The sequence below is a fragment of the Vulpes lagopus genome, chromosome X (assembly GCF_018345385.1).
Source record: "Vulpes lagopus strain Blue_001 chromosome X, ASM1834538v1, whole genome shotgun sequence".
NCBI classification, from domain to species: domain Eukaryota; kingdom Metazoa; phylum Chordata; class Mammalia; order Carnivora; family Canidae; genus Vulpes; species Vulpes lagopus.
This window is the reverse complement of record NC_054848.1, coordinates 15,612,549-15,626,406: the sequence shown is the minus strand read 5'-3', so window position 1 is coordinate 15,626,406 and position 13,858 is coordinate 15,612,549. Positions and strand designations below refer to the sequence as shown.

At 41.8% G+C, this 13,858-nt stretch overlaps 2 protein-coding genes across 9 annotated transcripts in view; one reads left to right on the top strand and one right to left on the bottom strand.

Moving 5' to 3' along the window:
* The window catches only part of SH3KBP1 (SH3 domain containing kinase binding protein 1), a 342,506-nt gene that overhangs the window by 203,862 nt on the left and 124,786 nt on the right, over positions 1–13,858 (top strand). For all 8 annotated transcript variants that reach the window (XM_041740052.1, XM_041740047.1, XM_041740050.1 and 5 more), the window contains one exon: positions 2,239–2,444. In XM_041740052.1, coding sequence (XP_041595986.1) covers positions 2,239–2,444 — 206 coding nt within the window. The remainder of the gene's footprint in view (positions 1–2,238; positions 2,445–13,858) is intronic.
* Positions 8,678–9,070, bottom strand: LOC121482236 (60S ribosomal protein L37-like). The gene has a single exon (XM_041740056.1). It carries the CDS (start codon positions 9,040–9,042, stop codon positions 8,749–8,751), a length of 294 nt encoding a protein of 97 aa, XP_041595990.1. The 5' UTR covers positions 9,043–9,070; the 3' UTR covers positions 8,678–8,748.

Genomic DNA, 13,858 nt, shown 5'->3' with positions numbered 1-13,858 from the left:
GGGATTCGATTTTGAGTTCTTTCACCAACCCAGATACTCAGCTATATAATTTACATTCTTAAAAGTGATAGAAGCAGGCTGCCAGAATGTCTGGAAGAAAAATCTGCCATGTGTTTTCTTCCCAGTCCATGCTTATGTGGTTGAATGACTGTGCCCCCTCTCTCTGTGTAATGTGAAGAGCATTTCTCACAGTGATTAATACAAAGTCATTAAGATGAACCTGGAAGGCAGCAAATCCCTGAAACTAGAAGCTCAGTGAAATCAGAATGGCAGTGGTTGAAAATATTATGGTTCTAACTAACGAGGAATGAAAGAAGACTCCTTCAAATTCCTCTCTTTGAAGAACTAAAACAGCCTTGCCCTAATCCATTTGCCCTGCTGCCTTCTGCTGCTGCTGCTGGTGGTGGTGGTGATGGTGGTGGTGGTGGTGGTGATGGGGAGGGCAGGACGGTAATGGTTTCTTCCCACTAACTTTTTCTTTATTCCACCCTCAAATGGTTCTTTCCAACCCAGAAAAGAGTATACAAGCCATTTATCACATAGAAAGAATCCATACGGCAAAATGAGAACATGTTAAAGGGGAAATGACACAATATTTAGACTCCAAAATTATATCTCCAGCAGGGATAGTTCCAAAAACAATGAACAAATAAACACATGAATGGATAGCTAATCCAGAGGGGTTCTCCATGTTTTGCACACTCAAATCCAGGCCTATAAATTACAGCCGACCCCATTGCTGTAGGCTGCTCCTCATTGCTCTGCCCTCCATTCTTGCTCACAAATGCTGTTCTTTAGCTAATTAAAATGTACACCAGGGATCTTCCTCCTCTCCCCTTCTTTTTTGGCTTATAAATATCATTTTTATTGAAAACAGCAGCAGCAACAAACACAGCCATTGTTTTAATGTTAAGGATTTGATTTTGAAACTTGTTAGCAATTTATAATGACCTTTCTATATTTTATCTGTTTTCATTTAACAGTTTCTTCCTGCACTGAGACTACTTTATTTGAATGACTTCGACATTTTATAACATTTTATGTGAGCAATTATTTGGTGTATTATTCTTACGTACTAGGAGGCCACCTTCCCTGTAGAAAGATAACGTACAATTGGCTAATACAGAACAAAATTTGATGTACTTCCATTGAGAGCATCGTTGTCATAAGGGGATATATAGTAAACGTTCAGGAGCTATTCTACACATCTAGAGGCTTTAGAGGCAGATTGAATGGCAAACTAGTATTCCATAAGATATCATTTGAATCCGGCCCTTTGATGGGATGACTGATACACTGACTTTCAAAGTAAGAGTGTACATCTAGAAATTAACTAGAAACAAATAGGCTCTTCCTTTTAGGAACATGATTGTGGGCAGAGCCTGGGGAAAAAAGAATCTGGGAGGTAAGTGTTCATGCTGTCTTGCTGACAACTATTTGGTGACTTCCAACACACACCACAAGAGGTCAAAGGAAGGATGTCATGTTCCCAGTGTTCTTCTTTGGAAAGGGATTCAGCCTTGGGGAAATGATGGCATTGAGGGAGGGAAGAAGAACGGTGGGCTCGGGGAATTCTGGCCTCCGGGAAGGCAGCTTCCTTCCTTTCTTTAACAGACACAGTCATCTTTGCCAGTGAAGGCGTCTCAATGTCAAGTTTGGTTTAATGCTTTCCTAGAGAAACATGTCTGCGTGCATTTATTCCTTGTGAAGCCATCCAAAGAGATTTAATTCTTTGGCAGTCATAATTTTGTGTGGTTTCTTTAATTGCTAATTTGTTTAAATGGCTTTTAGCTTTACAGTTTCCCTTTAGGAAATGTTACTTTCATTGCTAATTGCTAATTGCCATGAGTCATAGAGATTGGAGGTACAGTATGTGGTCCTGATGGGGTGGGGAGGTGAGGACAGAGTGGGAAGGGTTGTCATCGCACAGACTGTGGCAAAACAAATTTGTATTAGAATCAGGCTCTGGCTGAAGAGAGGTGAGATGTCACACAAGAGATCTGCTTTGAAATTAGATTTTTTTGGAGAAGAATTTCAATTCACTTCTGAAAATCAAAGGCTGGGGGTGGGGAGATTGAACAAAACTCAGAGCCACCTGAACGCAACATATTCGACACATGAAATGAAAAGTCCTGTGCCCAGTAACACTTGTAGAGGTGGTTCCTGGCTGGCTGTGAGGTGCTTCACGGCTGTGGCTGATTTCTGAGCTCTTTTTCTCCCCGTCCCCACTCTTGACAGGTTTAAGGGAAACCACAGGCTCCGAGAGTGATGGGGGTGACTCGAGCAGTACCAAATCCGAAGGTGCCAACGGGACAGTCGCAACTGCAGCAATCCAGCCGAAGAAAGTTAAGGGAGTGGGCTTCGGAGATATATTCAAAGACAAACCAATAAAATTAAGACCAAGGTCGATTGAAGTAGAGAATGACTTTCTACCAGTGGAGAAGGTACGTTCGACAGTTTCTGTTTTATTTCAACACCATGTGGAGTACCCAAAAGTCCATCATCGTAGGGCATCTGAGACTTCTTGTGCCTCTTCTGGGGTGTCGGTATCCTCACATGCTGGCTGTTTGCCCTCTCCCCTTTGGGGTTCTCCCTCTGTTTCTGGGAAGGCTCATGCTCCAGTTTACATCTTCTTTTCTTACGGATCTCTCTATGGAACGCATCTCATTATGGCTTTTCAAATGGACCTGGACCATCCCCCCTCCCACCCCAAAAAGCCCCTCATGCCTGGACCCAGCTAAACACATGACCTTGACACCTTTGAGCACAGACTGATCCATCACTTCTCCTTGTCCATTTCTCTAGTGCTTTGTGCCTGGGTGCGTCGATTGGTCCTACAATAGACAAAAGGGGTTATGTATTTTTTTCACTGGCAGTTAGGTGGGAGTGATTTCAGACTGCTGAAAGGAAGTCTCCCACGTGTATATATGATGGAGATGGGCCGTGCTGTGACTCCCTGGGTTTTTCCCATCAGGAAGCTGGTTGTTTTCTTCTACCTCTCTGATTCTGGGTTGCAAGAGGCAGACAGTGTGTTGCTGCTGAGTACGCGGTTGCCACAGCAACACACCCAGAGCCATCGAGCTTGTGGCTGTCAGTGACGTCTAGTGTGGTACACTTCTGAGCACCATGGCTTTGCTTAGGATTTGATAAATACTGTGGAATTTTCCAAATTGTAATAAGCTACACTCGTGCTGTGCTTAAGGAATGTTTGATAATTCGATTTAGCGCTGTAACTTTTGCTTTGATGTTTGTGCCAGTAGGCTCGGGGGATGGGGCATTGGCAGCATCTCTAATGCAGGTTTATCAGTGGCTTTTAAATGTTTTTCATTTTTTGGGTGAGATGAGTTTTTCAAAGTTGCATCATCATCCACTGCTGTACAACTTCCACCCGCCTCTTTCCCCCAGCCCCCAGCAACCTTGCCTGGTGTCATCATACATTAGAAACAGAATCTGGAAAGGAAACTTTGGGACACTTAATACTCTTAGAGATGAAAAAGGCAGAAAGGGCAGAGACTTAGACATGAAACACTGTTCCATTTACATTCTTCTTTCGCTGCAGCTTACCTGAGCCAGCTTTATTTCTTTCAGTAAGTAATATATGATATTTCTCAAGATCTAAGAACTGTCTAGCTGGTATCCCAGCTTGCCAACTCATTTCTCCTTCACATGATCACCTTCAGATTCCTATAAATATTTACGAACGAGCAAGTCCCCATTTTGGGAGGAAACAATGGGTATAGTTTTTCTTCATTTTACTCAACTGGTTGAAATGAACGTGACCATTGACTCAGCAAACAGTTAATTTTTTTGGTTTGTTTTATGATTCTTGGTCTTATTCTTTTCTGTGTAGGACAGTGTGTGTGTGTGTGTGTGTGTGTGTCTGTGTGTGTGACTTTTGTTGCTATGAATATTTGTTTTAACCACAATAGTAAATTGGGTTATTATCAGTAGCCCATAAACTCCTGAGTTTATGCCGCAGCACACTTCTCTGAACCCCGGGGCCATATCCCTGACTGCCAACTTGCACATCTCCACTTGAAGATCTTAAATTCTTACTAGCTTTTCCAACCCTGAACTCATCGTCTTCATCACCTAAAACTGCTCTGCCCATACCCTTCCCCGTCTCAATGAAGGCCGCGGCTCTCCCCCCCTCATCCAGATCAGGGCTAAAATCTTGGGTCTGTCCCTGACTTGTTTTCTCACAGCCTGTGTCTGATCCATCAGGTGACTCCATCAGCTTTGCCTCTGAATGTCTGTAACCCACCAAAGCTCATCACCTTCACAGTTCCCCTGCTCTCTCATCATCACTCAGTAATCTCCTTATAGGGCTTCCTGCTTCTCCCCTTCCCCTGTAGTCTAGCCTCAACAGGGAAGCTAGGGCAATCTCTTGAAACCCTAAGTCGGATCACGCCACTCCCCTGCTCGCATCCCCAGAGAACCAAAGTGAAAGGCGTCCCCCAGGGCCACAGGCTGCAGTGACTGGCATCCATTACCTCTCAGACTTCTCCCCTTGCTTACTCCTTCCTGGCCCCTTACTTTTCCTTCAACATGCCAAGCACCCTCCTACTTGGAGACCTGTTTCACAGTAGTTTCCTCTGGCTACACACGCTGCTTCTCCTGACCCACTTGGCTGCTTGCCTCTCCCCCCATTACTCTGCTCAGACTTCACCTTTTCAGTGAGCCCTGCCCTGGCCCACTCATTCTAAAACCTACCCTCCTGGCCTACCCTGCCCACTTGTGCTGCATGTTTTGTTTTCCATAGCATGCAACTTATTCTAACATAATATTTATTTCTTTATTGTATTTATTATTTATTTTACTCACTTATATATGCTATGTGCTTAGAACACTGTGTGGCACATAGTAGGTTAGGTGCTCATTAAGTACAAGATGTATGAATATTATTTAAACTGTGTTAATATAGCATTCTAGAGATCGCAGACTTCTATAACATGAGGGAACTGGGTGGGATAATATAACAGTTACATAGTTGGAAAATATAGTGGTTGTATGGTTGGTTCACTGCATTATTGTGAAGCAGAGATTTATTGTATTAGTCTTAGTGATATGACATGTTAACATCATCAGAGTAATATATATGTGTGTATGCGTGTGTGTGCATCTTTATTCATGATTTGTTTGCAGAAGGAAACCATGTGCTGCCGGCAGTCTTAACCTGCTTCTCATTGTGAAGTCTCTGGGGAAAACGTAAACTTCCCAGCTTGCTTTACTAGCTGTGGACAGATTTTTTATAGCGTATAAGAGGACTCAAAACTATCTCCACCCTCTGTTGTTGGTGCTATGGATAGTTGCATAGATTTATGGATCCATTATATTACTACACAACCAGTCATGAGAGCTGATAAGTGCGATAATGTTTTACTAGTGTACAACCTGGTTCTCGTCACTTTTGAGATGGATTTGTGTCCAGGATTTATGTTTGCGGAATGAAGTTTCCTTCGAGAATTGAATGTGCCGTTTTGATTTTGCAGAAGTATGAATTGGATCCTATGTGACAGCATTTGGTAGATAAGACCCAAGCAGGTCTTCCACTTATGCTGGGTAGTTGGCCTTCTGAGATGACTGGTTTGATAAATTGGATAAAGAAAAAAAGGAATCTGGTAATTTTTAACAACTACAAGCATATTATATTTTCCATTCAAGTTGAGAAGTTTTGAGATTCACTTTTCTCCATTGCTGTGCTTGTTTTCTGTATGCTCTAATCCATAGCACCCTAACCAGAGTGAGTGAACGCTGATAATTATACCAGGACAGGTACTACATAACACCCCCCCACCCCCAACAATAGGGAAATAGTGAGTAGTCTTGCTTCTTAGTTTACTGAACTATAAGGAAGGACCCTGTTTATGAGTCATTTTATCACTGTGGATGATTTGTTTAGTGCATTGTTTAACTGAAATGTTTACAGATGAAATCATTTGTTGTCTGGGATTTTGCTTCGTAATTCAGAAGATGGAAGAGTGAGCAGGGCATAAAGGAAATAAGATTGGTCATGAGTGTATACTAGTTGAAACTGGATGGTGCATACATGGGGGATGAGTTCTCTCTCTCTCTCTCTCTCTCTCTCTCTCTCTATATATATATATATATATATATATAGTAAATTTCCCTTGCTAAAAGGTTAAAGAAAAAAAGAAGAACCTTGGGAAAAAATATAACATTCAAATTAAGCCTAGAACTAATATGTGTTATATTAAAATAATGGAAAATATAGTGTGTCTACAAATGAACCGAGTTAAATTTCATAAGATTAGAAAGGCATGGTACCATTGTTCTAGCTGATTGACCCTGACAAAATCATTTAATCTCAACTAAGCCATATGTAAAATGGGAATACTCTATATACCTATCCTACCTCTTAGGACTTAAAAAATGTTATATAACAGAAAATACTTTGAAATTATAAATGTAACTCATTTCAACTAGTATTTATTGAGTACTCACTATATTTTCAGCACTGGGGACATAGTGGTAAACAAGACCAGGTCACTGCCCTCGGGAGCTGCTGAAAAGTAAACAAGCAATAATAATACAGTGCGGAGAATGCCATAGATTGAGATCAGGTTGAGAACACAGTGCTGAGCTGTGTTCTTGGGCATGGCAGGAAGTGATGAGTTGTGAGGCAGTCTGGAGAAGTAATGTTTAGACTTCCTGTAGGAAGTAATGTTTTTAGGCCTACAGGAAGTGATGTTTAGGTTGAGAACCATGGGGTCCAATAGACATTCATCAAGCCAAGGAGCATAGAGTTATCAAGGTGAGAAGAAAAACATGTATTAATGCCTTGAAGGGAAATTAAAATAGCACAGAGTATGCGTTCGAGGCTTCAGCAGGAAGTGGGGAAAGATGAGAGCAGAGAAGGAGCAGAGCCCAGATCAGGAAGGGCCTGGTGACTTGTTAGGAAGTCTGAACTTGATCTTAAAGACAGTGAGGAGCTATCAATGGGCAGCTGTTTTCAGCAAGAGAGTGATAAGATCAGGTAGGTGGTTTAGAGAAAGTATTCCAATTTACAATGGGAGGAATGGATTACAGAAGACAGGGTGACTGAAATTGAGGAGGGAGGTTAACAGAAACTTATGTTGGCTCTCCTAATAAGCTCTCCTCCAGCCCCTGAAACCTAGGTTCTAAACCAGTTAATGAATAAGGTGAATCAGTGGATGGAGAATCAAAATAATATTTTTGCTCCTTTTTTCAGTATGGATATCCATTTCACCCAGCACTGTTTATTGAAAAGGTCATCCTTTCTGCATTGCACAGCCATTATCACCTTTGTCATAATTTAAGTGGCTGTGTATGTGTTAGTCTGTTTCTGGACTCTCTATTCTGTTGGTCTGTATTTTTCCTTGCACTTATTCTTTTTTTTATAAAAAAGATTTTACTTATCTATTCATGAGAGACACACAGAGAGAGAGAGGCAGAGACCAGGCAGAGGGAGAAGCAGGCTCCATGCAGGGAGCCCAATGTAGGACTCGATCCCGGGACTCCAGGATCACACCCTGGGTCAAAGGCAGGCACTAAACCACTGAGCCACCCAGGCGTCCCTCCTGGGCTATTCTTGACCCCTTGTATGTTCATATAAATTTTATATCATCCCCACCACCACCACCAAAAACCAACCAAACAAAAAAACTCTCTTGGGATTTTCACTGAAATTGCATTGACTCTATAGATACTTTTGGAGAGAATTGATACCTTTCCAATCCATGAACATGTTATGTTTCTCTATTTATGTAGATCTTATTTCGTTTTGTGAAAATTCCTCAAAGCTGTACACTTAAGATTTGTGCACCTTTCCCTACCTATGTTATATAGCAATGTTGTTATCGATGAAGGCAAAGTTGAAGGATATAGATGAGTGTGAGAGCCAAATGGGCCTGCTAGCTGATCCTCAGAATTAGACAGACCCACCCACCCAGTCTCAGCAATATTGAACTAAAGCAGACCCATGTGAGATAGAAGGGCCTGTGCCTTGGGGAACAGTAGAGGACAACTTCAAAGAGGAAGAAAGAGTTGAGCTGAACACGCCTAGTTTATTTTTCTGAAATTTACCTGTCAGAGAAGTCCATTCTCCCAGGGAAGGTGAGTAAGGGGGCAGAGAGTTCCAGGAGTGTCCATTTGTGTCCACAAAGTGTCTATTTGGGCTCCTTTTTACATGGCAGGAAATATCAGAAGATAAATAGTTTTTCTAACAAACAGCTTTGAAGTGTTGTCATGGATGGTTTAGGGAAATATTTTGAAGGGAGAATGAAGAAATTTGATAGTATGTGGAAGATAAAGGAGAGGGAGGACTTGAAGATAATGACTTGGGCCACTGGCTTAAGCAGCTGGGTGGTAGTATCATTTCCTTGGTTAGAGACCAGTGAAGAAGAAAGATATTTGAGGAGGAGAGAGGTCATGGATTCAGTCTTAGATCAGCTGTTTTTTTTTTTTCCCAGCTGGGATTTTTAGGTAATTGTGGGACCATCAAGGGGAGGCATCCAGCAGGCTGTTGGGTAAATAAGTCTGGTGATTGAGAGAGAACTGTAGATTTAGGTTTGGGAGACATCAGCATAGATATTGGGTTGGAAGATTATAAGCAAGAAGGCAACCCAGACAGGACCTTGTTCTCACAAATATGGCTTGATACCTCCTTGCCTCCACCTGTGGACCCATGAAGAAATTTTCCTTTTTTTTTTTTTTTTTTTTACTTTTTAAAACCAGAACGTTTATTTTGACTAATCGTTGAAATCCTTAAGATGAACTGGATGCTGCAACAGCTGCCCTCTTGGGCTTAGGTGTCGTTCCTTCACGGAATCCATGCCTGAATCTGCGGTATACAATTTTTAGGTGCCTCATTCGACCGATCCCAGTGGTATTCCGTCTTTTAGCCTTGGCACTCCAGTTATACTTTCTCTTCCGCTTGGCAGGGTAGCCACACTTGCTGCAGGTGGACTTCTGAAGGTGGTAGGCCTTAGAGCCACAGCGGCGGCACAACATGTGTGTCTTATTGCGACGCTTTCCGAACGATGACGTCCCCTTCGTCATCTTGTTTCCGCGGCAGACCCCAAAAAGCAAGAAATTTTCCTCATCAGGCTGCATCCCTGTAACCCCAGCCTGGCCCTTTTCATAAACTCCTTCCCTTTTAATGAGTCACTCAGATGGTCACTCCGGCCAAACACTTAGGGAAAAGGATGGCAGGTGTTACACATGAGTGGGTAAATTACAGCTACTCAGGAGAATCCCCAGGACCTAACCTGACATTCCTTTATGTAGAATAATCTGGACATTTTGGCACCAGCTCATTCCATGCCCAGACTCTTTATTTATACTGGTTGTTTCCTGGATTCCCTACAAAGAAATTCTCCAAGAAGCTCCTTTCTCATGGTCTTTCTCTCTTAACCGATTGCCATTTGTGACTTCTGATATCTCTCACTTGCAATGATTCTGTTTTCTTTCTACATTTGCTACTGTATCTCACAATCTGACATTTTGTTTGTGACAGTCTCTTTTCAACTCTAATCATCTTGGATCTCATTTGTCACCTAAATTAATGCCTTTATAATATCAACATTGTAGCTTTTACTTGTAACAGAAAGTGAGATTTAAAGTTGTATATAAATGAGCTACTAATCATTTTTTTAATCAGCCAAATTGCAGTAAGAGAAATTTTACTATTTTTGTACATAGGCAATCTTTTTATCCATTTAGTAAAAATTCATCAAGCTGTATACTTAAGTAAAATTAAAACATGTAAACATCTAAAGTGATTATCTTAGTTCCTTAAAAATGAGAGATTTATGTCTCTAATCCTTTGAAGACTAGAAATGAGCTCTGGGGATCTTCAGGAGCTAAAGATACCTTCTTTGACTAAAGAAACACAATTTGGTCAAAACCTCGTTGTGGTTACCCGAGACCTATAGTGTTGGATGTCCCTCATTTTGGTTAAAAGGTAAGATTACGTGACATTTCTTGAGCGGTTGGAAAATCCATGGTTTTTAATAAGTGAATGGTATTAAGATGCCCACTGGTTGCCTGGGTGAATGGTTTGGGATTTTTAGACTTTGTTTTCTGTGTCATCTTTCCCCAAAGTGTCTCTGTTAAATTTTCTTAACTAGGAGAAGTAAGGACAGGGGTATTGGTAGGAAAAGGGAACCAGAAACAGTATTAGGGGATTACTCTTTGACATGTTAGATGTTGCTTACTGTTCTACATATGCTCGACATATACTTTCTAAAACACTCAGCATAGTAGTATTTTCTAGGAAATGTTTAATTGCAGCCAGATCATCACCAAGGATTGCATTCCCAGAAGGCCTTAAATGTGTGTTTTTAGGAGTATAGTGGTTATTAAGCATGCAGGCCAGATTGCCTGGGTTCACATCCCACCTCTGATTCTTCCTAGGATAGACTACTTAAGCACTCATTGCTTTAGATTCCTCATCTGTAAAATTAGAATACCAACAGGACATGCTCCATATGGCTGTTGTGAGGATTAAGTAACACAAAAAATGGGTAGAAAAGTGGCTGGCATATAATCGTCACTTGATTAACATTCATAGTTATTATTGCTGCCCTTCTGGTTATTAGAACAGAAGGAGTGCCTGTAAATAGCAGTGCAGTTTCCAGGATCATTTCTTTAACTTTTTATTATGGAAAATTTCAAAATCAGGGAAGTAGAATTGAGTTTTGCCATATCTGGACAGCTGTTTGTTTGGCATCACCTCAAATATTAGCCTTTAGAAAGGAAGAAGTGCCATGATTTTGGACCTTGCCATCATATTCATATTTATAACTCCTTGAAAACCATTGTTAAACTGTAGTAGACCCTCAATAAATATTTGTGAACTTGATCCATGAATATAATGTTTTGTCCTAATCCAATTGAAATTATGAAGGAAGACCCATTCTGTTTGGGGTCTGCTTGTGGTCTGGCCACAGATTCACTCTTTCATTTGTTTATTAATTGGCTCATTCATTCACTAACTGAAGCTTTATTGAATGCCTTTTATGGATCTGCAGTGGCAGCTCTGGAAATTTCTAGATAAATGAACTCAGGAGTGGCAGTCCCTTTGTAAAGGAGTCAGCTAGGTGGCATGTCTGGGTTCTCTATTAGCATGATACATGCATATTTGTTACCTGGCAGGGTATTTATTTGGGGTAAGACGAGTCTGGTGTAGTTAACTGGAATGGAGTTAACACCTCCTCCCCTGCATCATGCCTTGAATCAGCTGTCACATACAGGCCTCTCATTTAGTGCTTCAGATTATGTACGCGTGGGAGAAAAGTGGATATGTATAAAAGCCATTATGATGCAGGGGAAAAGAACTAGCAGATGTACGTCCAAAGCATCAAAGAGAATAGGGGAAGGAGGGATGCCTGAGTGGCTCAGTGGTTGAATGCCTGCCTTTGGCCCAGGGCGTGATCCTGAAGACCTAGGATGCAGTCCCACATCGGGTTCCCTGCATGGAGCCTGCTTCTCTCTCTACCTGTATCTCTGCCTCTTTCTCTCTCTGTGTCTCTCATGAATAAATAAATAAAATCTTAAAAAAAAAAGAGAGAGAGAGAGAGGGAGAATAGGGGAAGGAGCTACTACCTCTCCTGGAGGCCCAGAAAGAAGAGATGGGGTGTCAGGGAGATCTTTTCAAGCAAAGTAATACTTGAGCAAAGTATGAAAAGATAAATGGGCTTTCGTGGTACTGGTAGTGTGTGCATGGATAAAGAGAGAGGATGGTTATGCAGAAGGGCTGGATTTGGCTGGAGTACAGGGGATGTGGTTGTGGTGGTGGAGGAGGAGGTGTAGGGGGTTGGAGGGGAGGTGGGCCCTCTTCCTCCAGCCACTTCACACAAGCTGTACTTCTGGGTGAGCTGGCTAGTTGGTGGAGGAGTTCCGTTGGGGAGTGGCATGATCAGATTGGCACTTTAGAGATAACTGGGGAGGTGCCGAGCAGTGTGGACTGGAGATGGGGAGGAAGTAGCTGGGAGAGTTGCCAGCCCCGGGGCTCCGTGGTTGATGACTAATTGGCCAGGCACCAGGAACTTCTAGTAGCTCTTGGAAAGGGGCAGATGGGCCCACCTCATGCACACTCTTTGAGTTGGGCCGCTGTAGCCTGGGTTGGCAGCAGAACTGACAGAAGAGCCAAGTTTCCTTTCAAAGAAAACTCTTTTGTATATTATGGAAAGCAAAAGGCCAGGACTCAGCTTTCAGCTATCTTTGTTAAGAGATGGGCTAAGGATATAGAGATAATAAATAAATGAAGTAGGGAAGGCATTGTTAAATGCATTTCTGTGCACATGTCCATGAACGTAATCATGTATGTCTCTAAATCACACATACACGTTTATTTATGTATACGTATATGTGCAAGTCCATCCTTTATTCAGAGTTCCTTAGGTTTTACCTGATGTCCTTTCTCTGTTCCAGGATCCCATCTAGGACACCCCATTATATTACATCTCCTTAGGCCCCTCTCTTGGCTATGACATTTTCTCAGATGTGCCATGTTTTTGATAACCATGGCAATTTTGAGAAGTTTTGCAGAATGTCCTTAAATTGGCATTTGTCCGATGTTTTTCTCACACTTAGACTGAAGTGGTGGATTTGGGGCAGGAAGACCTCAGTGGGGAAGTGCCATTCTTATCATGTCCCTATCAAGGGCACATCCTCTCAGCATGACTTCTCACTGTTGATGTTGACTTTGGGCACCCGCCTGAGATTGGATTTATCAGGTTTCTTCACTGTAAAGTTGTTCTGTTTTTTCCCCCTCCTTTTCTAGATTCAACTCTTTAGAAAGAAGTCACCATGTACACCTCACACTTAAGTAGTGGGGAGTTCCACTTACCTCCTTGAGGGAGGAGTATTTTTATATTTCATACCCTCAATTAATGGGAATTCTTCTACACAGGCAGTTTGTCTATTCTCTCCATCCTAATTAGGTTTCAATAAGGTAATTTCTTATCTGCCTTCTAAATTCCAAATGTTAATTCCCTACCTCCTGCACCACCTTGCCATTCGCAGCCTAGTGACATCTCCCACATTTGTATGTGTGTGCGTTTTTTAAAGATTTTATTTATTTATTCATGAGAGACCGAGACATAGGCAGAGGGAGACAGAGGCTCCATGCGGGGACCCCAGTGTGGGACTCGATCCCAGGACCCCGGGGATCCCGACATGAGCCAAAGGCAGATGCTCAACCACTGAGCCACCCAGGCACCCTCCCATATTTGTTTTCTTGGGTGATATATAAACAGACCTATCAAGCAGATTGAACATTTCTTGAGCTCTCATTCAAAAATCCCCTACACCACAGGCACTTACTAAATGTTGAATAAATGGTTTTTAAATTAGTGCAATTTAAAAAGTAAAAAAAAATTCCCCATAGTTAAGAAGTGAAATGGGTCATCAGAGTGAGTACGCAAGAACTGTGGTAAGGTGAGGGTACTGTTTTTTTTTTTTTTTTTTTTTTTTTTTTGGTGAGGGTACTGTTGATGTGGCACCCTGCCTTGTGAAGTTGTCCTGAAATTGTGATAGTGGCTAATAGGGCACTTCCTTTGTACCAGGTACTTTTTTAAGCACTCTGCACATATATTACCTATTTAATCTTCCAGACAACCCTATAGATTGGTTTGGGGCTTTTACCCCCATTTTTTAGATAAGGAAACTGAAGTGAATGGAGGTTAAATGAGTTGCTCAAAATCACACGACTGGGAAGTGAGACCCCAGGATTTTGATCTCTGACACTCTAGCTCTAGAGTTTTGAGCTCTTCACCACTGGGCTCTAAAACCATTGAAGGGATGATTGAAATGGTATCTCATTTGGGGCCCAAACAAGATTGCTATTTAAACAGTTTATTCCGGGGATCCC

Bases quoted from the DNA above. Each gene is read 5' to 3' on its own strand.
- LOC121482236 (XM_041740056.1), bottom strand. From the start codon at position 9,042: ATGACGAAGGGGACGTCATCGTTCGGAAAGCGTCGCAATAAGACACAC.